The sequence below is a fragment of the Periplaneta americana genome, chromosome 15, assembly GCF_040183065.1.
Source record: "Periplaneta americana isolate PAMFEO1 chromosome 15, P.americana_PAMFEO1_priV1, whole genome shotgun sequence".
NCBI lineage: Eukaryota > Metazoa > Arthropoda > Insecta > Blattodea > Blattidae > Periplaneta > Periplaneta americana.
The window spans coordinates 48,906,947-48,933,458 of NC_091131.1; the positions used below are offsets into that span (position 1 = coordinate 48,906,947).

Consider the following 26,512-nt stretch of genomic DNA (forward strand, 5'->3'; position numbering starts at 1 on the left):
TTCAAGGTAAAATGGTTATATTTATTAATTTATATACATTGAAAATAAGACAATAATATCTTAAAGAGCTCCCAACCACAAGTATCTATAATCAGCCACGTTATTTTCGAACAAGAGTGTTAAGTATTGCTAATTACAAAATGACACTCAATGACGAAAAATACTGCAAAAGAAAAATTCAAAGGCACTAACTCAGAAAATAGTTAATTTCCGCAATCCTGTAAACATTTATTTTGTGAACTCAAAATTCGTACCCCTAAGATTCGATATTCAACATTGAATTTGATGTCAAGGCAAGATTATTTCTTGTAGATTTATTACATTATATTAATGCTGCTTAAATATTTAGATTTAACACTGATAAGATGGCTGCAACAATAAAATTTTACACAGTATCGCAGCTCTTGTTCTCTTTAACCAAATCTGGATGAGTGATCCAAGCATGATTTGGATCTCGATGTACAGATGTGCACACCACCTTGTTGTTCAGTGGCCATACCTAAAAAAATAAACACATATAAATTAATTACACAATGCAATTTACGTCTCACACAAGTTTGAAAAGAAAAACTAAATTTCAACATATAAAATAACACATTTGAAAGCAATATAAACCGCACAAACTCTCACAAATTTCAGAATATTTCATTTTAATGTGTCTCTTTTTGTATCTTTTTATATAAATGACACTTGGGAGAAAATTAAATGCAACATAAATATGTGAAATGCCCGTTATTATTTGGTTGAGAAGTTTTTGTCATTCAGTCTGCTCTCAAAAAACCTGAAAGTTAGAACTTATAAAACAGTTATATTACTGGCTGTTTTGTATGGTTGTGAAACTTGGACTGTCACTCTGAGAGAGGAACAGAGGTTAAGGATTTTTAAGAATAAGGTGCTTAAGAAAATATTTGGGGCTAAGAAGGATGAAGTTACAGGAGAGTGGAGCAAATTACACAAAGTAGAACTGCATGCATTTTATTCTTCACGTGACATAATTAGGAACATTAAATCCAGACGTTTGAGATGGACAAGGCATGTAGCAACTAAGGAGCGAATCCAGAAATGCATATAGAGTGTTAGTTGGGAGGCCAGAGGGAAAATGACCTTTGAGGAGGCCGAAACATAGATGGGAGGATAATATTAAAATGGATTTGCTGGAGGGGAAATATGATTGTAGAGACTGGATTAATATTGCTCAGGATAGGGAATGATGGCGACTTAATGTGAGGGTGGCAATGAACCTTCGGGTTCCTTAAAATCCACAAGTAAGTAAGTATTATAATGTAACATAATATGTTGCAGAAACAGTGGTATATGCAGAATTTTGTCAATGGAAGTGGGGTCGTTATTAAAATTGTTTACAATTTATATTATGGGTATTTTCATTTGTATGTATTATTATTGTTATTATCATGTTACAGCACATTTATTAATATTATACTAAACATATTCATCAATATCCTAACAAAATCTTTGAAACGCAATTTTTTCAAAGCCATTCAATTTTTAAGCATGATTTGTCTTTGTGAGGCCATTTTCCCTAAGCGTGACATTGTAATAAAATGAAGCCAACACAATATGAAATTTAACTTTTTGTTTGTTAAAAATGCTTTTCACGGTTGTAAACATCGAGAGGAATTATCTATAGATTATTTTTACTTGATATGAAGATGCTTCAGAATATTTTCAATTTATTAGAAACTCGTGGAGTTACAGTTCAATACTCGGCAATGGGACATATTTTACACAGAGTGGAAATTGCCTGCATTTTATCGTACTTTCTCCAAACTAGACCTCCCTCGGCTCTATCAATAAGCAACCAAAGTGTTGTCCATGTTCGGGTTCACTTATGTATGTGAAAGGTTTTTCTGTGTTTAAAAATATGAAACCAAGACTGTGCTTGGGTCTGATGGATACAAATTTGAAATATTTTTAAGGCTCTCCATCAGTTGAACAATTGTTCCTAATACAGTAGAATTCCTTGTATCCGGCAACTGTGGGACAAAGCCAGTGCCAGATAACTGATTTTGCCGGATAATTGGAAAATTCGTTTATAGGTTATGTAAAGGCACACTGTACTACACAAACATTTTTTTTCATGTTGAAATTTAGTAATTTTCATATAGATAAATAAAATTTTGAAATACGTACAATGTTTATTTTTAGTACTGAATATGTTGTTGTTTTCTAATGCCAGGCGTTTGACAATAAAGTCATTTGACCTCTTGCACTCCAATATTTTTCAAAGATATTATCATGACTAGCCACTGAAGCACAGATTTTGAGGTGTTCCGAATCCATTTCTTGGTTTGAGTTGCACAATGGGCAGTTAGGGGACTGATATATTCCAATTCTATGCAGGTGTTTGGCCAAACAATCATGGCCTGTTGCCAATCTAAATGCAGCTACAGACGATTTTCGTGGTAAATCGGGAATTAACTGTGGATTTTGATGCAGAGAGTTTCCCTTGGGATTGAGTTATCAAATTTTGTTTGTTGAAGTCTAAGTATGTAGGTTTAATAAATCTCTTCACAGAGTAATACGTAGATTTAGTAACAGGTCTGTAAGTAGCAGTGCTGCCCTTCTTTGCCAAAGAATCCGCATTCTCGTTTCCCAGGATTCCACAATGGGATGGTATCCATTGGAATAAAATTCTTTTATTGAGTGATAATAATTGAGAGAGCATTTTAGTTATTTCTGCTGTTTGAGATGAAGGTGTGTGTTTAGAGACGATTGATAGAATAGCTGCTTTGGAGTCTGACAATATAACTACATTCCTAAATTTATTGATGTGGCATAGAAGATTCCTGAGACATTCATTTCTTGCAATGATTTCACCATCAAAACTTGTTGTTCCATATCCAAGAGATCTATAAAGTGAGAAGAGACAGCACGTAACACCTGCACCGGCACCTTGTTCTCTGGAGATCAAGGATCCGTCGGTGTATAAATGAAGCCAGTTTTGTGGAGGGTACCTAATATTAATTGTCTCTAAAGACAATTGTTTCAGCATTTCAGTGTTTACTTCTGATTTCAGTATTTCTTCTGTTAAATTTAGATTATATTCTATATTTAATAGAGTTAAAGGGTTTGGTTTAATTTGTAAGTTTTCTTTTAAATTCGGGATATTGATTTTCTGTTTTAATTCTTGAACAATGGATATGAAACTTTTTTGAGTTTTCAATCTACAAAGAGGACTGTATGAATGCCAATTGTTACCTGGTAATCTTTTAGTACTGAATATGGTAATGTACATTCATCAGTTCATACTTATTGTAATACATATAGCGTAAAAAATACTAAAAGTTTTCGTAACCTTATGATAATTTTAAATGGCGGTCATGTGATGTGAAGAGCACTGTAGCCAATGTCGCAACTACAAAGATTATGAAGTAGTGCTCTATGATTTGAGCGTAAGAACATTTCGCTTGCGTTTCAAGAATCCATTGTGCAACAGCAGCGCTTAGCAGTAATAGCCATGATATTATCCATCACTCAAATGAAATTTTTACGCACTGTAGGAACAGAGAATTTCACACTTTCGTATTTAGACTCATCCAACACCCTTTCGAAATGGGTGAGTTCAAGTGTTAAAATGAAAGACATTGTCTCTGCACATTGTTTGCAAGGTCCAAGTGACAGGTTACTGATGCTACCGGATATCGCCGCTGTCAAGTCAAAACCTGCTATGTGGAGAAATTGTGGATTTTAAGATTTTGGTACCACATAACAGGTTATTTAAACCTGCATCGTTTCACATATCAATTATGTAGCGAAAGTCGATCATAAGGGCGTAAATCACGATTCCCACATCTGCTATGTGTTTGCATGTAAAAGAAAATCTGCTATGTGAAAATGTCCACATAGCATATTCGTATATGCGCTGGTTGTTGAAAGCGTACATCTGCCATGTGGATTGACCTTCCACATAGCAGATTTTTCTTCATGCCTACTACGTTTCTATTAAACTTCTTGATGCTATGTGAGATCAAGAATTTGATTTTGCTCTGTTAACGCTATAATTGAGCATGTTGCCAGACTGAGGGAATAATTCCATAGAGTGCCAAAAGTGAGAAAGAGATTTTTAAAAATAAAGTGTGCAAATATAGGGATTTTCGAGACAGGTCTTTTAATATAAAATTGTATTAATTATGTTTAAAGCGTTTTGCATTTCATATCGTATATTAACTGAGACTGACACATAAATCAAATCCTTTTTTTATACTTGTTGCTTGTGAAGGACCGTAACTGTGTTCCAAATATCTGAGTAGGATGTACAATAACTTTCCATAAAGGTAAGGAATACAGTTAAACAGTACAACAGGAATTATAATGAATAGTAACCAATACGTCTGCTGCAACTCAGTAAGTTATTACTCCTTAAATCTGTAGGAGCTTCAATAATGTACAGGGGTGTTTCAAGAGCTAAATACATGGTGGACAAGTGTCTGAAATAGCGTTTAAAGGGTGAATTATATAGCCCAGTACGCTTATTAATTTGTTTATAAAGGACATTAAAAGCTATTTAATTTTATACAGTATTCATTTATAGCGTCTGATCTTAAAATCGTGCTTTTAGCGTAAAACAAAAGCTTCAAATAAAAAGTGCTTTTATGTAAAAGATCAAAGTGAGTGCTCTGTATTTCTACCATATTTCGGAAAGAGAACCTGTAAGATATGACGAGGATAATTGTAGTGAAGCATCATCATCAGCTGTTCGAGTCATTGGTCAAGATTTGTTGTTACTGACTGGAATATAGATTTTCCTTTTCTCTTGGAATCACTTCCTAAACTTTCACAGTGTGCATTAATTACATAAAGAGTAAATCAAGAAAAGAGTGATATGCTACCTGATAGTTCTATCAGTCAAATTGGAAGTGAAAGGATGAATGAAGAATCTGAAATCCAAATAGCATTAGATAACGTAAACGAAGAGGAAGAATCTCCAAGAACTCTTTTAAATTTATATAGCTTTTTGCTTGATTAACTGGCTGCAATGGAAAGCAACAGGAATGGAAGAGAGAGAGAAAATACAGATTCTGATTTCAGCATTGATGAAGAAAATGTCAATTATACAACAGGTGAAAAAAATTCATCGTGACAGAGAATAATCTACTAATTGGAGACAATGACAATGAGAATAATGTATCAGCCAGTGAAGAAATCTCTACCAAAGAAAATGAACTTCCAGTGAATGGTCCAGAATTTTTATCCGAAAAAAATTATAAGCAGAAAACAATTTAAAGGATGGCTAGTAAGATGTTAAGAACAGGAGGAAAAGAGTATAAGGGGAAGAATGCTTGAAAGACAATGAGTTGCGAAAAGCAAAATTTGAAGAATTCGGGAATATGAAATCATGAGATACAAAACATGTACTTGTAATGGGGCCAACCTTATAAAAGGAGATAGAGGAAGGCGATAATGGTGAAGTAGGAAAACCCACGACTGTTTTATGCACAATAAAGATTGCATCAAGATGACATTTTGTAGAAATATTTTTTTGTAAATACTCTTGATCTGAGTAGAGATACTTTCAGAAGATGGATAAATGATGTGCTGGTGCAAGCAGATGAAGATGATGATCAAGGCAAGAACAGTGACAATGAAGAAGAATAAAGAAAAGTCAGAGTCAGTTCTGAAATGTTTGAAAGTACTACTTAAATTATCAAGTCATTACTGTAGAAGTAATACTAGCAGAATCTGTATTGAAGGTACCTTTTCTTCATAATTCCACATGCACAAGGTATATAAGGAATGGTGTAAAGGAAATGAGGAAGGAAATATTGCTTCTAGGAATACATTCGTATAAAATTTGATGATCTCAATACATGAGCCATGTAAAGATTAATGCGATAAATGTTTTTAGTATAAAGTAGGAGGTTTAAGTGAAAAACAATACCTCCAATATACAGGAAGAAGTCGAGAAAACAGAGAAGCAAAACAAAAAGCTAAAAGTTATGCCAGTGCCAAGAAATTGGTCATTACCATGGATCTCCAAAGTGTACTTCTTTGTCCAAAACTATTAATTTCTAGAATTTATTATTCTCAGAAAATGCAAGCTCATGATTTTACGATTTATTTTCTTAATGATTGGGAAGTATTTTTGTATGTATAGCATGAGAGGAAGGAGATGTCGCCTCAAATGAGTTTGTTTCTTGCATAACTCATTTCATCAGTAACCTAGATAAAAGATATGAAGAAATAGTGTTAATTTCTGATGGATGCAGCTACCAGAATCAAAACAAGGTGCTATCAAGTAAGCTGTCAAACCTTCAATGAAAGAAAATCTTAATTGAACGACTTGTACTGGAATCTGTCCCCATACGATGATAGAGTCAGACAGTGTACATTCCATACTTGATGTATTTAAACATCCCAGCTACAGTCCTGGAAATTATGTCGGCTTATTATGTGATATAAGTAGACCATCGATTTTTCTAGAATTACGAGAGCGAGGGAAATAATTTTGTTTCAATTGGATCTGGTAAAAACGTTGATGACAGATATTCGTGCCTTGCAATATACCTTCATGATTGAAAAGACCAAGCAAAGGATATGCAACTAATAGATCACCTCTGTAGATTTGTCCACGAAGGATAAGCAAAGATAAATAGCTATTCTCATCTACAGACACAGATGTCCTCAATGCCAGTAGAATATCACCCTTTCTTCGATTCTCTTCTGTTAGAGTAGTCGGTCTGATCTGAACAATTAATCTGAGCAGTATCATTCTAATTGTTCGGAACAAGGAAAAAGGCAAAATTGGATTTTTGAATTTATGAAAAGATGAAAGTAATTTTGGGAATAGTTTTCCTTTAATGCACACCAATGTTATTTATATGCAAATATAAAAAAATTCAAGTCAATCATGCGATTACATGAATAATTATTGCTAAACCACAATTTCAAATTATTAAATGAACATGTTATAATTTAAAAAAATAAATATATAGTAATGAATAGGTTTTAATTATTTAAATACATACATTAATAAATAAATGCTTTAATAGATGCTTGAGTGCAATATTCAATACACGAAACACGCCTGCTATGTGGCAGTTCTGACAATTCAAATCTGCTATGTGGATTAAAATAGTTAAAAAAAACTATTGTGTCCACGGAAATAATATTAGATTTATAATGTTTTGTAATACGATGTGTATTAACTTACTTTACATAAATAAAAATATACCGAGAAAATACTCTCATTTTTTTTTTAAATAGAATGTTTTTTGTCTCTCCTGTAAAATTTGTGAAAAACCACATAGCAGATTTTGACTTGGCAGCGACGATATACTCCAGGGACATAACGGGTTTCTTTTGTCTATGTTTTCACGCATGAACAGTATAAAGAGTAAATACAACATGCGGCATGTGCGATCTGTGAAAACCACTCACATCTTCATCAGACTCTTCTCTTTCACAGGAACAACTTTTTTTTGGGCCTAGCCAAAAGTGCCGTTGTTTCGGTATTGCTGATTATTTGAGTGCCGGATACAAGGGACTTTATTGTATTATTGGCATTATTTCAAGACTACAAAAACGCTAATAAAAAAAAAAAAAAATGCTACTTTGCAAAGTTTTGCTATTCAAAATGTGTTGTATGCAAAATACACTCATGATTCTGCAAATATCGTGCGCTGCTACAGAGTGCAGAATAAGACAGAGAGGAGGAGAGACACAGAAATTGTGTGGCAATAAGCAGTTTCCTATGAGCAACTTTGCACTATGCTCTGTGCATTTCAGGGTGATATAGATATAGAATAACTGGCTTGGTGCCTCATAAGGAGAACGATAATTCTGAAACATGAGGGCTCATCTTTTACTTCATACTGACTCCATTTTTCAGTGATTTAATAGAAAAAAATATAAAATTTATATACAGGACAATGCAATTAAACGCCCTTCAAAATTCCTTAATGAATTATGATCATATGATTTGTAAAGAATTGTGACCAACTAAATTCTCAAATTGATGTATGGTCTATGTTAAAAATTCTCAATCACCACACAAAGTAGAAGACAACACTAATGCTGAAATTTTCAACATTACAAAACAATAACTTGATCACAATGCTTGGAATATTTCTACAAGCTGCAAGGTATCCATCTAAAAGAAGAATCATCACTGCAATACTCTACTGTAAGTTGGGGAAATAATTCGTATGTACAAAAAATTGGCCAATAATATATCAGGTGAAGGTGCATCACTTTACAACACTGAGATCTCTGTGCAATTTGAAGTAAACTCCAAGTGAAAAGGATATTGTAACAAGCTACTTCAGTTGAATACAAGCAAGTATTTATTGAACCGATATAGAGTAACTTCAAACAAATAAAAACAAATATGTAACTGCAATTTACCACGATGTGTGTTGCAAGTCGGACAGTTCCTTCTCTATCTCCTCTGAATCTCATCTAACAAGCAAACATTCTCATGGGGGCAGATAAAGTTTTTTTCTTCTTACACCATATTTATGACAAAACAAGTGCTTATACAAATTTTGGCTACTCGAGCGCAATTATGAGAGTCTTGCTGAAAGTAAGTTTCCATGGGGCTGTTTAGAGAAAGAAAACAAAATTTCACGGAAATATTTATTAGAGCGGTTACAGCAATTGTTCAGATATTTTGCAACATATTCCCCACCAGAATTGGGAAATCTGTCAAACCACGGAATCAACAGAGAAGTGCAAACAGCTGTCACACACTGGTTACGATCCCAGGCGGCAGACTTCTACAACACAGGCATATAAAAGTTGATCCCACAGTATGATAAATGTCCCAATTCTGGTGAAGAATATGTTGAAAAGTAGTTGAAGAATATCGGTGTCTGTATCTGTTTCAATAAATCTTTCCATGAAATTGTGTTTCCCTTTTGTAAATGGCGCCAGGGAAACTTACTTTCTGGGGGGCCCTCGTAATTGCACTCAAGTGGCCAAAACTTGTATAAGCACTTGATGACTACATGGCAAGAAGGATGAATAAGCATTCGAACGCATGATATTCCTTATGCTTTTCTTGGGAGGAGGAAGGAGCAGCAACTAAGGAGTTGTCCCCTACTCTACTGCCCTCCTACTTCTGTAGTAACTCGCAGCAAAGAGCAAAGAGTTTGCAATGCATTAGTACTTTGTTATGATGTAGTCGTAGGGTCTATGTTATTTAATGCATGTAATTTACATAGGCTATTAATTAACTTAATAACTATTAGAGTAATATAATATGTAAGAGAAGAGAATGAATGATCGAGTTAAAGAAGAAAACCACATAAATTGCTATAATATAACTTAGTAGCTATTTAAATCAAGTCTTTAATGAGCATAAATTTTTAAGGAAACAATATTAATAGGTGCTTTATACAATTAATGCATAATGTAATAAAGAGACAGTAGGTAGTCATAAAAATAAATTCACATATAAAAACAAAAGTTCATTGACTGTTGAAATTATAGGCTTACTTCCTTGTATGAGGGACACTTCTGAAATATCCCTCTGGAGCAGCTAAATTACATTATAGGAAGTATTCTTATAAGGTAAGGCGAAAACCACATAAATTGCTATAATATAACTTAGTAGCTATTTAAATCAAGTCTTTAATGAGCATAAATTTTTAAGGAAACAATATTAATAGGTGCTTTATACAATTAATGCATAATGTAATAAAGAGACAGTAGGTAGTCATAAAAATAAATTCACATATAAAAACAAAAGTTCATTGACTGTTGAAATTATAGGCTTACTTCCTTGTATGAGGGACACTTCTGAAATATCCCTCTGGAGCAGCTAAATTACATTATAGGAAGTATTCTTATAAGGTAAGGCTGTTAAATCTAACAACATGGATGAAATAGCAGTGTGTTTGAAAGCATTTATTTCCTTGCATGGGATCTCCTACAAACGCGTTCAGGTACTACAAACTCTCTCAAGTCTACAGGTATGCCATCTAAAGATCAACGAGACAAGCATCATAATCATCACAACAAAAAATCTGATGATGTCTTCGAAAGTGTGCTCAACCACACTGAATCATTCAAGGGACGGAAAAGCCATTATGGTCAGTCAAAAAGTGATCGAAATTAAACTGCGCATGGCAAAAAGAATGAATAGAGTTGCCGGAACATTCAGCATCATATGTCACTGTTGTATGAAGCTAAGAAGGCAGACCGGACCTAGCTGGTATGTAAACACAGAAACAAAGTGAATACAGTGTCATTCTACGAGTATACGAGTGTACAGTATACGTTCACATACAAGAAGAAAAGACACAATGTTAATAGAGACTTTATTTTCATAAACTTTGAGGTCAGCCTGAAACTTGTTACATGTACTGTAAATATCACAGCGTGGATATCCAAATGATATGTCAAACCTGGTGTTGAAAATCTTTCTTTTGGTATTCGTAAGACATATCAGAATGACCTTGTGAAATAGGCTATACATTACATAATTTTTTTATGTTGAGATTGTGGGGAAGATATATTCAATCACTTTTGACTGACCATAATGACTTTTCCATCCCTTGAATGATTTAATGACAAAAAGGGCGTTACGAGAAGTGAAGCAGAGATTTTGTTCCAATATGTGAAAACACCGACTATTCATTGTTACAGTATTATACTTCTAGAAGAAGTGTCAGTAAATAGCAGTTACAGTGCTGACACAGCCTGAATTTTTAATCCACATCTCTGTGAAAAATACACGAGAGGGAAGTAGGAAAAGGTCTTGATTTCCTAAAAAAAATCACGTGTTCGCCAGATTTTACTCATTGTGTACATAATGTTCAAGACTTTCTGATTCCCAAAATGCAATGTTCTTTGTTTTTTATCTATTCACAGATCTTTTGGTAATCTCTACTCTCTTATTCTCCTCTTCTTGTGATATCTACATTACACCTTGTTCTGATAATCAGCTAAACCTCATCAACTACATATAGTTTTAATGTCACAGCACAGACATCCATGATATTTATAATTTTTTTAATTTCTACTTCTTTTATTCACGATTTTTCTGTTGTTCCTGGAAAGCCTTCTAAGCAGCTGATACTTTTTCTGAGTTTTCCAATATGCATACATGAAATAATGTAATTATGCTAGACCACCATAGTCTGCAAAACAGATGAATCCAGAACTGTACTACTTATTATCAACTTACTGCTTTTTGCTGTAACTTTTGTGTACAGTGGACATTCTTTGTACCATTATAGTATTTTTCTTTCCTTTCCGGAACTTATCCACAAGGACACAGGTTTAAAAAATATTATAATTTTAGGTTGGAAAGAAAGACTATGAGTTTTAAACACATTATTACTTATATTCAATGCTGTAGGTTAACTCAGTGAGTGAAATACAAAGGCTGGATAAGAAGATACGAACAGCCAAATAGATAACAATGTTGTGCTCTTCTTCAAAATAAATTTGTTCTCAACTGAAGTTTAATGAACAGCTTCCAAACTCCACATATCAAATTATGTATCCATAATATCCATTTTTAATCTTTAAAAAAAGGGACATAAAAAACAGATATTTTATAAAACTAAAAATTCATATACACAGTGTACCCGTTAAATTACACGACAAATTTTTTTCTACAGCAAGATGACTAATTTATTTACCTCCAATAAAATGGCCCCTTAAATTTTCTAATATGCCAGCAGGTATCTAAAGGGAACAGCATTAAACCTAGAAATCATATCCTTCTGGACAGCCTATCTACATTTCAATCTTAGAAACAGAAGCCCACAAATTCAAAATCTGGCAAACATAACATGTTCGACATTGTGTTAACTTTATTGGTCTCTCTCGTTAGAAGTCAAAGAACGTAGTATGTAATACAAACAAATGTTTTTCACTAAATTTTCAGGCAAAAATTTAATTTTCTGGTTCCTCTTTCTGGTATTTCTATGCAATCATCTACATAAATAATATGTATTATGCTGCTGACGAGTATACTATTCTTTTCTTTACATTTTCACTGATATGAACAGAAACAGATCTTACCAGCTGTGAAAGTCTTCCATTGACTTCATATAAACTTAAAAATGTGCAAACCACTTAGGAACGTGTGTATATGATAAGCAGTCATCTCTGTATAGTCCAACCATCGGATCTGTGCCCCTGTAAGATATGCGAACTGAACCTTAATTCCTTTTCAGCCTTGGCAATTCATTTCTCTCCCTGTATTCCTATTTCTCTCTTTTCTATCCCTCTCTCTTTCTCTCCCCCACTACTCATAATTTTGAGCCTTCTTGCGGGACAGTTTATTTGCACTTGCAGTCCATTGTTGTCAACTCAACATGAATACTGTAGCACGGAGTGGTGAAAGAAATATTATTAAGCAAGTAATAGCATTTTGCATAAGTCAATCAGCGTCATTACACCTACTTAAATTAAATTATGAATAAGTAATAATTAACCTTACAGTATTATAAGCAATATTCAAGAGACATGACACTGTTTGACAGAAGATTGGCAACATCCCTATTCGGCAAGGTTCGTGGCCTGCTGTTTGACGTAGTGGGAGAGAAACAGGTGGAATGGGGTGAGTAGAGGCGTTAACTTTTCCAAGAACGACGACAGTGCTGAAGGGGCATAGATCCGATGGTCTGACAATACATCGTAAGATCAGATGTTTCAGAAACATATCTCCCAACTTCAACATACGATTTTATCACTGTTCCTTGTTTTGCTTTATATTTAAGACACTAACACAAACAGCACCTATGTAGGAACTAATAAAGCTGCTGCAACACACTTGTGCTCACTGAAAAGGGCACACATTAGCAGTTACACTTATATTCTACTTTGTCCAAGAAGCAGTAGCAACATTCAGATTAGAAACTGCTGAACATTTATACAAAACAGGAATTTTTTATTGAGCTACATGCAAATACTGTAAGATGGTCAAAAAAACTATAAATGACTGATCTTCCAATATATTAAAAGTTTAATCACAGAAAAGATCTGACAGCTTTATACTGGAATGTCAGAAAAAAAAATGATTTAAAACAATAGGCTTGATTCCACTGAAAAAGAAGTATTCTGTCCAATTCTATTTATAGTACAGCTAGAGTCTCGTTATTTAACGGGCACACAGTGTTAAGTCAACATTTAGTTCTTGTGCACTTACTTTTGGAATTCCCATTCCCTATTATCCAGGGGACACACCTGTCTTGTCTTGAGCCAGCGAGAGATACAATGGAAGTGGAATGCATGCTGAAATCAATGCAACCATGTGGAAATCAACACAAAACACAACCAATATAAAAATAGGACAAGACACCATTCAGAGCAGGAACTTAATTAAAACAAATTCTAAAATTTCGAAGTTCTTTTCTCTCATGTTTTGAATAAGGCATTTTGACATCTCTTGTATAATACTCTGCCTTTGTCTTCTCTTATTTTTATATTATTTAATATGTACTTTTCCTGAAAAGTTGCTTTTACCTAATTTACTCCACTGATACAGCTTAATAATAATAACTAAAAATTTCAATTTTCGAATTATATCTTTTCAGTGTTTATTTCAAGTAAAATGTTAGTTCCCTCTCACGAATTTCAAGTGTTAAGGGGACTGGGTATTCTGGGCCCATGGCTATTGCGTATGAGTGAAGAAATTTTGATATTACTCTTCAACTTTTGAATCTATCAATTTACATTTTTTACAGCATACGCACAATATTTGCAGGTATGTTTTGATTTTTAGATTATATTTTCACCAGGGTTTAAGTAGAAAATAAATAACTGTTGCAAAAATGGACAAATGAAAAATTATATTTCTGCAAATTGCGAATTGCTTGTGTAATTTTGTAAATAATTGTGCAGAAATATAAAATTACAAAGTACGCAGAAACAATAAGTTATGTAATTTGTTTCTTGGAGTTTTATTACTTTCAGTTCATCTTATCACATTCTAGATATATTTATATAAGTATATCATTAGTCGTAGGTATGTTTAGAATCAATTACTGCTCAATTTACATCACATTAAAATACGTTATTTTATGGGTACTCTAAACATTGAAATTCTGTACTAGTAGACTCTTCAAGATTTATTGTTAGCAGAGTGCTAACTCTTTTTACTGAAAAGCAGTTTCTAATTCCAGTTTTTACAAGATTCGTGCAACTAAAACCTCGCGCACAATTTACAGTATGTGATGGAATTATATAAATCAATTAGAAGAAATTGTTCACTTAACTTACATGAATTGCATCAACTCTTTGAAATCCTTTCCCGAATATCTATTGCTCAATACCTTTTGAACATGCCCAAGTCATTAGCATTAGTTCAAACACATATCTGATTTCATTTTTTCCATTACCATCTTCATTTCTCAAGTCTAATGTAGTTGTCGCATTTTTGCACATTTGCATTGAAAGTTTGTTGCATTTTTAGAAGCCGAATAGCAAAATGCGACAAATGCGACTGTGGCTTAAACCCTGATTTTCACCTCATATACTCCATTTTATAAAACATTTAAAACTTGAATAGTAAAATTTAAGTCAAAAAGACACAGGTATTTTAGAAACATTTTTCCCAGAAACCCTTTGTACTACAGGTTCCTAAAAATTCAAGCATATTTTCAACGCAGTTGAATATATTTGCAACCATTTTCATCACATTAAGAATATTCGTTCAATAGAAAAAATTATACTCCATCCTGAAAGAAATTATTTCAAAATTTTTATATTTTTCCATACTTTTCTGGCTGTAAAATCCATAATAATTTGATAATTACGTGAAAGTCACCATGCTTCTTCACTATCATATCAAATTGGAGTATGCAAAATTTCAGCGTTCTAGCCCCAGTAGTTTCTGACATAAATGTTCCTAAAATAACCATGTTTTTAACTTAAATTTAATTGATATTTTTCAGTTTTAAATTTATTATAAAATCAAATATATGATGTAGAAAAATAATCTAAAAACCAAATATACCTGCAAATATTGTGTGTATGCTGTAAAAAATTGCAAATTGATAGATTCAAAAGTTGAAGAGTAATAGCAAAATTTCTTTACTTACACAAAACAGCCATAAGCTCAGGCTACTCAGTCCCTTAAAGATGTTTATGTTACAATTTTATAAAACTTTTACATTTCAAAAACTAATTTATGCCATATTCCAAATTAGTATTCTAAATTGCCAACAGGAATGATTTTCATAAACAAACAGTTTCTATTACATTTCAGTACCATATTAACTATATCTGTCATCTAAAAATTGGGCTAAAAATACGAAATTTAATTTTTGAATACTTTTGAGATCTGAAAAATGTAAATGAAAGAGTGCAAACTCATTTAGTCAAATTTGTGGTTGTCCAGAAGAAACCAATGTAGCAGTACACATTTCTTTCCTACTCAAAACTGTGGGGAGATGAGTTTAATGGGAGACGTGACAAGCACCAGCCACATGTGAAATGTTTTAGTTTCGATTTGAAGTGCAAGTGGTTGGCACAGCTTATATATAACATGAAATTTAATGGCATTTAAGCACTCTCAGTAATCCAGCACCCCTCTGAGCTAGGAATGGCAGGATTAGCAAGAGTCTACTGTATCTACATTTTTAGAATGCATGTCTTTGAGGGTTTAGAGACATGAGTTCACCAAATTTAGAGTAGGACCGTAACTGAAAACGCCACTATTTTTATGATTTTTTTTTTTTTTTTTTTTTTTTTTGCGGAAAATGAAGTGTTATTGTAGCAGGGAGTTAAATTAGGTTAGGTTACAGCTTACGTCAGTGTCTTTTACTGGTCTAAATAGGGGCAGTAAAGAGGAAAAGATGTAATTCTGGCATTTGCTGTCCAAGTGGAAGAACTACAAGAATACACTACCAGCAAGATTTGGATAGTAACACACTGAGAGTTCAGGTAAGCATAAGAACAATATGTGTGATAGTTTCTTCCTAGACAATTACCACCAAATCAGCTTTTATACAGTAAAACCCAATTTTAACATTCTCATTTTTAAGGAATAATCTGTCAAGTCCCTGCCAAATTACCACAAGAATAATGTAAGTTAATTAAGTCCTGTTTTTAAAAGAACCTCTTTAAGATACACCCTGCTTTTAAGGAATACTTTTCAAATGGACTTAGTGATTCGACTTTCAATAATCAATAGTACCAGCATATTTGATAGTGCATCTCAATCGATAGTAATATGGTACCATTATTCTTTAGGGTCTTATTTAATGTTGCTTTCACAGAGTGGTTATTTTGCTTGCTTTGTTCTCGTGAGTTATGTGGGTCCTGTTTCCAGGTTTTGTTTTTTTTTTTTGTTAGTTTATGTTGTTTATGGATCATTATAATGGCGACTGGAAGAAATTAACTATCAGACTGAAAGTTAAAATAATAAGGGATGTCGAGGTTAATCCTCAAATAACACTATCACATTTATGGCAAAAAGGCATGGTTTGTCAACTACTTCATTATGAGGAATATGAAATGTATTGTAAATAATAATTTTATTATAGATCTAATAAAATAATTATAATAATAATCCGTGGCACTACAGCCCGTGAAGGACCCAGACTGACCAGCCAGCTGCTGGCCTCACGCTCATATGCCAAAGCAGAGGTGGACGATCATCCAACCAGAATGGAGGTATCATGTGGTTAGCATGATGAACCCCCCAGCTGTTATAGCTGGCTTTCGCAACCGGATTTCGCTACCTATCGTATCTCCCCAAGTGTATCACAATGCTGGGTGGGCACTGGTCCCATACATTGGCTGAAATTTCATGAGAAAATTTCTTCCCCCATGAGGACTCGAACCAGCGAGCATTCTGTAATGCGAGTCCTAGGCAAGATGCCTTAGACCATGATGCCACGGCACCGGTCATTAAATAATTATAATGTTTAGTATATAACACACGTTATTACTAGTTATTTTTAGCCTTTCCTTCCCATTTGAAGGGTACACGGGAAAAACGAACAATGTCACAATTCCTTTAAGGGTTATGTCGTTATCTAATTCACTGTATTATTACCAACTTCAGTGTTATTGTTACCAAAAGTGGTGAAGAATTAAAACCACGGATACACTCATCATTTCCTTCAATTCTAGTAGAAACACCAATCAATTTTGCAGTAATATATTGAAATAAATAATTATCTCACCCTTAATGGAAATGTGACATTGTTCGTTTTTCCAGTGTATCCTTAATTTTTATATAAAGCCCCTTTTATGGAAAACTCCTATTTAAGGGGGAAAAAAAAAAGTAATCCTTCACAGATCGTCAAAAAGGTGTTCTATTGTATACTGTTTATATCAAATACACAACTTTGACTTAAACTTTTAGTTTTAGATATTTGTTGCAACAGTGGTTAAAGGAATGTTAAGACTGGTTACTTGAAAGAACTTTGCAACTTTGAAGGAGTATAAATATTTATTTAGAGGACATACACAATGCTTTGAAGTGTCACAAAATGCAGCAAAACATTTCAAGTTTGATGTGCATTTGACGCGCAGTGTCAGGTACTATGGCAACTAATATTATCACCATGAGCATTTCTGTGCAGTTGAGCTAGAGATGACTATTTTCATAGGTGCAGAACATGCTTGCTGTGCGTTTTGGTTCAAAGAAACGAAGTCTGCTACACAACTTCGAAGTATCACAATGAATCTTCCACAATTCCTACAATTTACTCGTGGCACAAGAACTTTGCTGGGAGTGGATATTCTGTGCATGTCAAAATCAACAAGTCAACCACGTGTATCTGAGGCTATCATAGAAACTAGTGAGAATTGGAGTTCACAAAGGTCAACAAGACATGCACCTCAGGAAAATGGTATTCCACATGACTGTGCTGTGTTACAAAAATGTTCATACTTAAAGACGTACAAGTATCAACCATCCAACACCTTACAGATGCGGATAAGATGGTTTGTAGTTGGTATAGAATTATGTACTGAAATCTGATCTAACAGAAGGTAATGAAGCATTTCTGGACTCTTCAGTGATGAGAGCACATTTCATGTCACTAGTAAGGTCAACATCGTCAAATGCAACATTTGGGGCAGAAAAGAACCTGTTCCTGACAGCCCAAAGGTGAATTTGTTTTACACCACTAACAAACAAAAAGCATACGGCCTCTTCTTACTCATAAAGACAATTATCAGTATCTTGTATCTGGACATGCTCTAATAGTTCCTCATCCCCAATTACACGAACATGGCAAAGAACATGGGTGGGCAACTCGTGCTCTCAAGGTATGGACACAACTTCAGTGCAGGTAGAACGGACTCTGTATCTGTATGCGGTTCTTACAAGAAGCAAGTTTGCTCACGTCTGCAATAAGTGGTGGCTCGTTTTAAGTGAAAAACAATATAATTCCCAGATCATTTCCCTTCAGTGATGAGTCGAAAGAGAAAGATTCTTTTTATTAACAAGGGAGGTAAAGCTTATATTATGTTATATTACACTTTCTTGCGCATGACATTTTATGTTACAAATAAACACAGTGAAGGTTTTAGTAAAGAAATACTGTCTACATCTGCTTGAGAATAGCTAAAGTTAAAAATGGGATATCAACAAGACGAGACTGATATCAAATATCGTTAGCACGTTTTGCGTGCGAGTTATAGAATTGCACGACATATGATAGACTAGCTAAGACCATTTATGAATAAATTTGAAATGTGGCAGTATCATATAGAACATAGACAACTTCACTTTCCTTGACTGTAAACAATCTTGAAAAGGGATAAGGAAATCTTCTTATCAAATATAAGACCCTACTTCAAGCCCTACAGCAGAATTCACTGGTAAGTTTGGAGAAACAGTGACAATTGACAAGGAATCGAGATGTTTTGAAATCCTTTTGGCTTACAGCCGATAGAAGATCCTCAAAGTTTATAGCTTAAATTGATAAATGTACAGAACAGCATGCCACTCAGATTCAAGCGAAATCAGGAATCGAACTGTTCGTAATGCTGCTTAAGTCAGAATTTCTAAATATATTCTTTGTTTCAATTTATATTGTATGTGCTTGAGTCAGAGTTTAATACAAGAAAGAAGTGTAAAAGCTCTCAATGTACAGAAAGAGCTTAGAAGTAAGTTTATTTCATCTGCCGTGACTTGTAAAAATACTTCCTTGAATTTGCGATTGTTTACAAATATTCTTTAATGTATAAATACTTGTAAATTCTCGCATTCTATGTTTCAAATAAGACATAATAAAAATATTAACAAGTAGTATAATAATAAATAAGTGTTGCAGTTATGTTTGTTGTATGTTGAAAAAGTTGTATTCAGTTGGTATTTCCGATACTAAACTAATTCACAAAGCTAGGGAATATAATTTTGTTATGTGTGCTTAGATACAGTCTGTCTAAAGTTACTATAATTATTCTACCATGTGTCATTCTGAAATTCAAATCATGGAGTAGATATCACGACCACCTGCATGAGCCGTCAGAGCGCACAGTCGCTTTTGCAGCGAAACTACAAACAACTTGTAAAAGCTGCGGCTGGCTCCGTCTGCCTTTCTCTCTTTCAAGGTTTTTTAGCACTTTGGGAGCACGAGTTGCCCATCCATGGGAAAGAACATTCCCTTCCTGCAAAATGATGCACCCCCACCCATTGCTTGCTTTATAACGACCTCCAGACAAAATAGTGATAATATGTTCAGAAAATAATCCACTTTATAAACACCATCTAAAGTATTGCCAGCCTCTGTTCCAATTCTACTAACTATGGAATAGATAACCTTGGAATAAACGAATGTCATACAACATGGTACTCCATTTATTCTATAGTTAGGCTATCCCGTGAATAGGTATTACAAGAGTTATTCCACGATTGTACAACTGGGTCTAAACCAAATTTTTTTTTAGCATATACCGGTATTTGTAATGTATGTGGATTGGGATCAATGATTTAAATTCACTATATCTAGTGTTCACCATAACCGAGTTCACTAAATCCAGCTTTGACTGCATTACCATTTACTGGAGTTAGGAACTTGTGTTTAACTCATATTTACTCGTAATTGTATATTTGCTTATTCTAACAACCGTGTTTAGGACACAACTCTGAATTGATTTTTTGCACATGCCTCTGACATGTCATGTTTTCGGCATCACTTTATTGTGACAGTCGTACTTTATCATGTGGCACTTACAAGGAGTGTCGAGTAAGCAAGCATCAATCACCACCTTCATTCACTGATGAACACAATTTTTTCTGTTTGTGAGGATCAATCAACATTAGAATGGCTGTGTTTAGTGGCCTACAGTATTTACCTAAAGAATTGTCGACTAGAAGAATTGTAATTACTGTATTCATAAGTTATGTATTTTAATAAAGTATACAGAGTGGGCACAAAGTCCCGTTACCCCCTATAAATATCTCAAATATATATGCTATTTATGTAATTCCGATTATAATTCACACATACATCCACTTTACACTAAATGTGTGTCCAAAGGGTCAGCATGACCCCCATTATTCTCCTTACACAAAATAATGCATCACCAGGTTCGGTGTGACATTTGCCTCAACAGTACTGATGTAATCTGTTGGAAAGCGCGTCGCACAGCATCCTTCAATTCATAAGTGGATCATATCGTTCCTGTGCAACAATGCTCTCGATACTACCCACAGTGCATTGTCATAGGTTGTGAGGTCAGGGCTGTGAGGTGGCCAATCGAGAGCAGCTGGTAAGATGGGTGACTCATTATGGCCATTATGCCATTTCCGTTCGTGAGTATCTCAATGAGATGCTTCCACAACTCTGGATTGGCCGTGGGTCAACCTTTACCATCTCCTCTCAACTGGCCATCTTGCAGCCCTGACCTCACAACCTGCAACAATGCACTGTGGGGTTTCATCAAGAGCATCGCTGCACAGAAATGGTACGACACCATTGATGAATTTGAAGGATGTCGTGCAACATGCTTTCCAACAGATTACATCAGCAATACTGAGGCGAATGTCACACCAAATCTGGCAATACATTATTTTGTGTGAGAAAATGGAGGACATACTGATCCTTTGGACACTTAGGACACACAGTTAGTGTAAAGTGGATGTATGTCTGCATTATGACCGGAGTTACATAAATAATGTGTATATTTGAGATATTTATAGGGGGTAAACCTGTACAATGACTTTAACAATGAAGTTACTTTCAGCTTCCTTAATCAAACAAAACAGCCTTAAAATTACATGAATTATACTCAAAATTATAAGATTAATGCTCTTTTTAATCCTTCCTACTCCTCCCTTGCATGAAATATTATTGAACATAGTATTCAAAAAGAGGCAAAAGAAAATCAGGATTTTAAGAACAGTGGCTAGAAAAAAATGCAGTGAATAAAATTACTACTTTTCTTACAGAAGCACATAACTGTTTTTAACTTTTATGCTTGCATTAAGCTGAACTCCAAACATTTTAAAATGATCGCAAAAGCTTATATTAACATTATAGTCAATATAGATTTCTCTGTATGAGAAAACGTAAAGCAAAAGCATTCTTGTGTAAGATTTTGCAGAGTGCTTCTTAATCTTTGGTAACATTCCACGTTATTATATTTTTCTCATATTGTAAGCTATGCAGAAACCAAAAAAATGTGCGTAAAAGAAACCTGTAACCTTCCTAATAAATGTGGCAGTTCTTTATTTTACGACTACTTCATGTTACAGATGTTATTTAAAGCCAATAAGATACAGTGTTAGTGGAGAAATAATGAAATGAGGAAGTACGAGAAATAGAACTTTTCTTTCACCCACCATATTTACTCCCAAACTCACAGAATATGAGTTTTAATCTCATTACATTTAGATGATATTACATTTGAGATAAGGAGTAAGTCTCTATGAAATTAATCTGTTGCATTTTGTATGTTCCTGTTAATCCAGTTCTGTGCTTTGTTTAAGTTTTAACTATCTTGTGAAGGTCTTACAGAACTTTGCAACAAATCTAAAATCTAATTTCTATTTTTCACACTAGGCATCAGCGACTTCTAGTCTCAAAAGCCTACAGACACAACTGTCCCAAGCGAAGCAGGAAACTTTTGTGAGGAAATGTCCTAGAGCCATGTGACTCAGGATCATAAAAGCACAGAAGGCCAATTTAATTGTTATATCTCAAATTTATTTACTTCCTTTCCAATCAATGAAAATAAGCTGGAACGGTGCGAGTTTGACGATCCTTAGCATGGAATACTATACATGAATCAGATACTGTTATGTTAGAACAATGTGGCAAATAGGTAAATTAGCTCAGCAGAAATAATAAAATACAAACTTTCTGTCCTAGGGATTAGTGAAGTTAGATGGAACTCTTTTGAAAAACTTCTAACAGCTGATTGGAAGTACAGTGCAATTCTTATAGTTGTACACATAGTTCCCACATGAAAACTCCCAGCAAGCATAGTGTAGAATTCGTGACTGTAACATGGACTCATATGGAGATAAAAGAAAGTAATTCTGGCCTATTCAAATATAGGTATATCTGTTATAGGAGTGACGAAAATACGTTAGTAAAAGACCGAACAAAGACAAGCAACATATAGGCCTGCAACTTATATTGTGTACTTATAAATTATTATAAGTAATTTACATTATTTATTCATCCCCTCTACAATTTCATTACAATTTAGGTTTATATATTTTATCGTCTATAATATTAAGCAAAATATCATTATTTAGTTGAATGATATTTTATTTTAGACACCAAAAATTTTCATAGCTCATTCAAGACAAATTGGCAGTTGAGTAATATTTGTAACCATCTAATAATATGAAAGATGATATACAATATAATGAAATGATTATAATATGTTTTCAAATGTATGAATGAATGGAAATCCACGTTGCTTGGTGATTTTGGCACACATTCAAAATCACGTGACTTGGAGATTGTGGCGCGGAGGCCAATGAGACAAACTGATGCCACCCACGAATGTGTGTGAGATTTGTACGAAGCTGCTTAGGTTTCAGTCTTGTGTTGGTGTCACTGCCTGCTGGCTCACATCCTCTGGCTGCTTACACTGCCTGCCCAATCAACGCTTATGCACTAGTAGCCTCTACATGGCAGGTGGTGACTTTGCATATGCTGATAATAGGTTCATTCCAACAACAGTCAGGAACCGTCCGTAACCATCGTGAGCATGCGCAGTACATAAAAAGCGTTCCAACACAATCCGAACCAGTCCTGAACCGGAAACATGTACTGCAGTCTGGCGTTTCAACAAGCTTTTGACACAGGTTCAGAACGGTCAGAAACAGTCCGCGGATTGAGGCATGTACAGAAAAGTACGCGAGACGCGCATGCGCATAAGCTCACCAACGTCTCCTGGATACTGAAGAAAGAGATGATCAACTGTTCACATCAGTGAGGTTAAGATGAAAAGTGACAGTACAGACGAATAATATAACTAGAGATTTAATCTAAATTTTCGCCAAAAAGAAAGGGAATGGAAATTATTTGGGTATTGAAATAGTTCATTACAATTTCGACATGCAGATTTGATTAAAAGTATAATAAATAACGTACATATATTAATAATTAAAAAAAAAAAATAATAACTATTTTTAGATGAGAGTCCTCCAGTACACGACACTGAATTAGCGGAATTCTTGCCTTCCATATTTTTTGTCATCATTTTTATAGAAAATGATCGAAATTCTATTTTCTGCAATCAGAATTAGCTGCGAAACGATAATAATAAGCATCCCATTCTTAGCAAAGATAAAGATGATCACAGTTATAGAATCTCTGGATTTAGTACATAATGATCCGCGAAAGCATTCCAACAGCATCCAGTCCAGTTTCAATTCCATAGCAGATGCTCAACTAGCGCATGCGCATAAGATGGTACAGGAACCGTACATGAACTGATCCATGAACCGCTTGTTGGAACAAACCTGATGTTAATAGCAGTGGGCACTGCCTGCCACCTAGCGGCAAAATATCATTGATTGAGCAGGCAGTTTATGCAGCTATAGGATGCAATCCAGCAGGCAGTGGTTGATGTACTTACTGATGATGGAGTCACAGGGAAATGTTGACAGTGAAACTAGTACTGAGGTAGTTCGGTGATTTCGGAAGTGAAAATCGTATTTACAGTATAACGAATTTTTTGTGGAGATGCAGTTCACATTATAGCCTATGCAAGTCATGATGAAAGCCTAAACTAAGCAAACTTAATCTGCCGCAGATTCGTATATAACAGAGATCACCACATGAAATGTTATTGACAATGTTATTAACGTACAATACATGTAATGTATGCGACCCTGCATTCATTGTTATATGATACATGTTGAGGCTGCTGTCCCGAGTCTGGGCTGCCATCAACCCACTTTTATGTGTTACGCGTCGGGACTGTTGTCCCGAATCCCACTTTCACCAGCGCAGACGGCCATGATGTAGCTGCATACAAGCTAGGTGTGGGAGTATAGGGGAAGGGAGGTAACTATGTTCTGAAATTTTCCGTCATTCGTTGTCTGTTTTTAGTTCATTAAATACCTTGAGTATTATATTCGATGAAGTTCTTCCTACTGTATTTTTCTGTAAGAGTACCATTAGATTTCCTTCTCTCTTTCAAATTGGAAATGTCAAGAATAATGATATCAGATGAACTTGAAGGCTTAAGGCACTCTGCTTTGTGTGTGTGTTGTGTTAGAAATTTCAATATGTATGCATAAACAGTGACAAAACGAGCAATATGACGATGACTCGATCTCAAATAAACAGTATTAGTGAAGAAACATTCTTTGTTTTTATCATAACAACCTCAATAGAGGGCACAGTTACCTTTTTTTTATGCGTACATGCAGTTTTAACACCGATTCAAATTTGTATATGACGAACCTATCTTACTACATCCACACCTACATAAAGAAAAATTATGGTAATTACCTTTTACTAGTGAGTACAGCCTATTTACATTAAATTAATATGGAGGGATGGGTTCAATAAATTTTCCTGTAGCTATTCCTTTAAATGAAATTGTGTTGATTTCTCATGGAATCAGCTTTTCTACTAAGCATCAACATGACGTACACAAAACTTCGACACACAAACTATTCAAGAAAAATGCAGCTACTGCACAATAAAACTTAAAAAAAAAATGCAATGAAACAGCCCAAATAATACAATAGGTATAACTATAAAATAAATTGAAAGAAAATGCAAGAGAATTACTCACATTGCAGACTCCCCACGCAACAGTACACTCCTCACTTGTTGCAGATGCTTGGTTTGCCTGGCATTCTATGCAAAGATCCATGATATGATTGCGACAAATTGCACAATTATCCACAACAATATCTGTCAACAAAATATGAAGGAATAATATAACAATACTGAGCAGTATACTGTACATGCAAACATGACTGACAAAAACCTATTGTTCTACTATCTTCATAAAAGATAACGAATATGATCCACTGATATCTCAAATAACTTACCCCATGCCCAGAGAGCAACGGCATTCCACTGTAAAGAATAAATTCAAGTATTAAATACAGTATGTAAGCAACCTGCTACGCTATAACGACTACATGACTAAACATTTTCATAACAAATGCAGTATATAAGCAATCTGCTACGCTACAATTACTAACATGGCAAAAGTTTTATAATAAAACTAGTTAATTATTGACTAGATATAAAATCATACAATTACCTTTTTTACTTCAAACCGTTTCTTTTCGCCTTTACCGCTACTGGAAGTAGGTAATTCAATTTCTTCATCATCAACATCCATTGCTGACGCCATTTTATGAAAATTTCAATAGCAGATAGCACGTTCCAGGCTCTACACCTGTGAGAATTGAAAGACCCCTCTCAGCCGAACACCTCGTTCTACGTTGGTATAAGTTGGACAGTGTCGCCAACACAACTTAAAAAAACTAGCTATGAAACAGTGCAGTTGTCGCTAAATTGCTATACTGCCAATGCAAAATGTGATGTCTTGCCGCTGTAATTGCTAAAAATATCCAATAAATCTCTATATTAGCAAAACAAATTTAATTTATTTCACGCGCTAAAGGCGCTAAACTAACACTGAAAAACTTCAGATCTAGCGGAGAAACCGCTGCATTGGCGACACAGAAACTGGAATCAGATAACGCTGAAATCAGTATGGCCAATTTCGTTAGAGACAAAGAGTTTGTAATATATATGTATATCACCACGGCATGGCGCGTCCTCAGGTTGCGGATAGAGGAGACGGCCTCCAGATATGGAGGGTAGCTGCGAATATATTGAATAAGCAGTCGTGGACAGCCGATAAGGGGTGGTCCTCCAGCTTGGGGGTTGGGCGAAGGGCTAACAACCCATCACCGTAAAAAACAACTTGTTACGAATTCCTACAGTAAGCCTCGGAATAGGACTGATTCTCTGGCACGACCACAGCAAAGGAATAAGGTTTTGAGATTTGGCACTTGGAACGTAACTAGTCTTTATAGAACAGGAGGGGTAACATTAGTAGCAAAAGAACTAGCTAGATATAGAATAGACTTCGTAGGAGTACAAGAGGTTAGGTTAGATGGGAATGGCATATCACA

The 26,512-nt window shown here is 34.6% G+C and overlaps 1 protein-coding gene across 2 annotated transcripts; it reads right to left on the bottom strand.

Moving 5' to 3' along the window:
• On the bottom strand, nucleotides 1-25,791 carry Roc1a (Regulator of cullins 1a). Of its 2 annotated transcripts, XM_069847086.1 has the most exons (5): nucleotides 25,630-25,790; nucleotides 25,412-25,439; nucleotides 25,150-25,271; nucleotides 13,124-13,209; nucleotides 1-499 (listed from the first exon to the last, which is right to left on the bottom strand). In XM_069847086.1, the coding sequence occupies exons 1-5, from the start codon at nucleotides 25,720-25,722 to the stop codon at nucleotides 487-489; spliced, it is 342 nt and encodes a 113-aa protein (XP_069703187.1). In that variant the 5' UTR covers nucleotides 25,723-25,790; the 3' UTR covers nucleotides 1-486. The 2 variants fall into 2 exon arrangements, with proteins under 2 accessions (XP_069703187.1, XP_069703186.1); XM_069847085.1 differs by lacking the exon at nucleotides 13,124-13,209 and having other exon boundaries at nucleotides 25,630-25,791.
• Nucleotides 25,792-26,512: the final 721 nt, after the last annotated feature.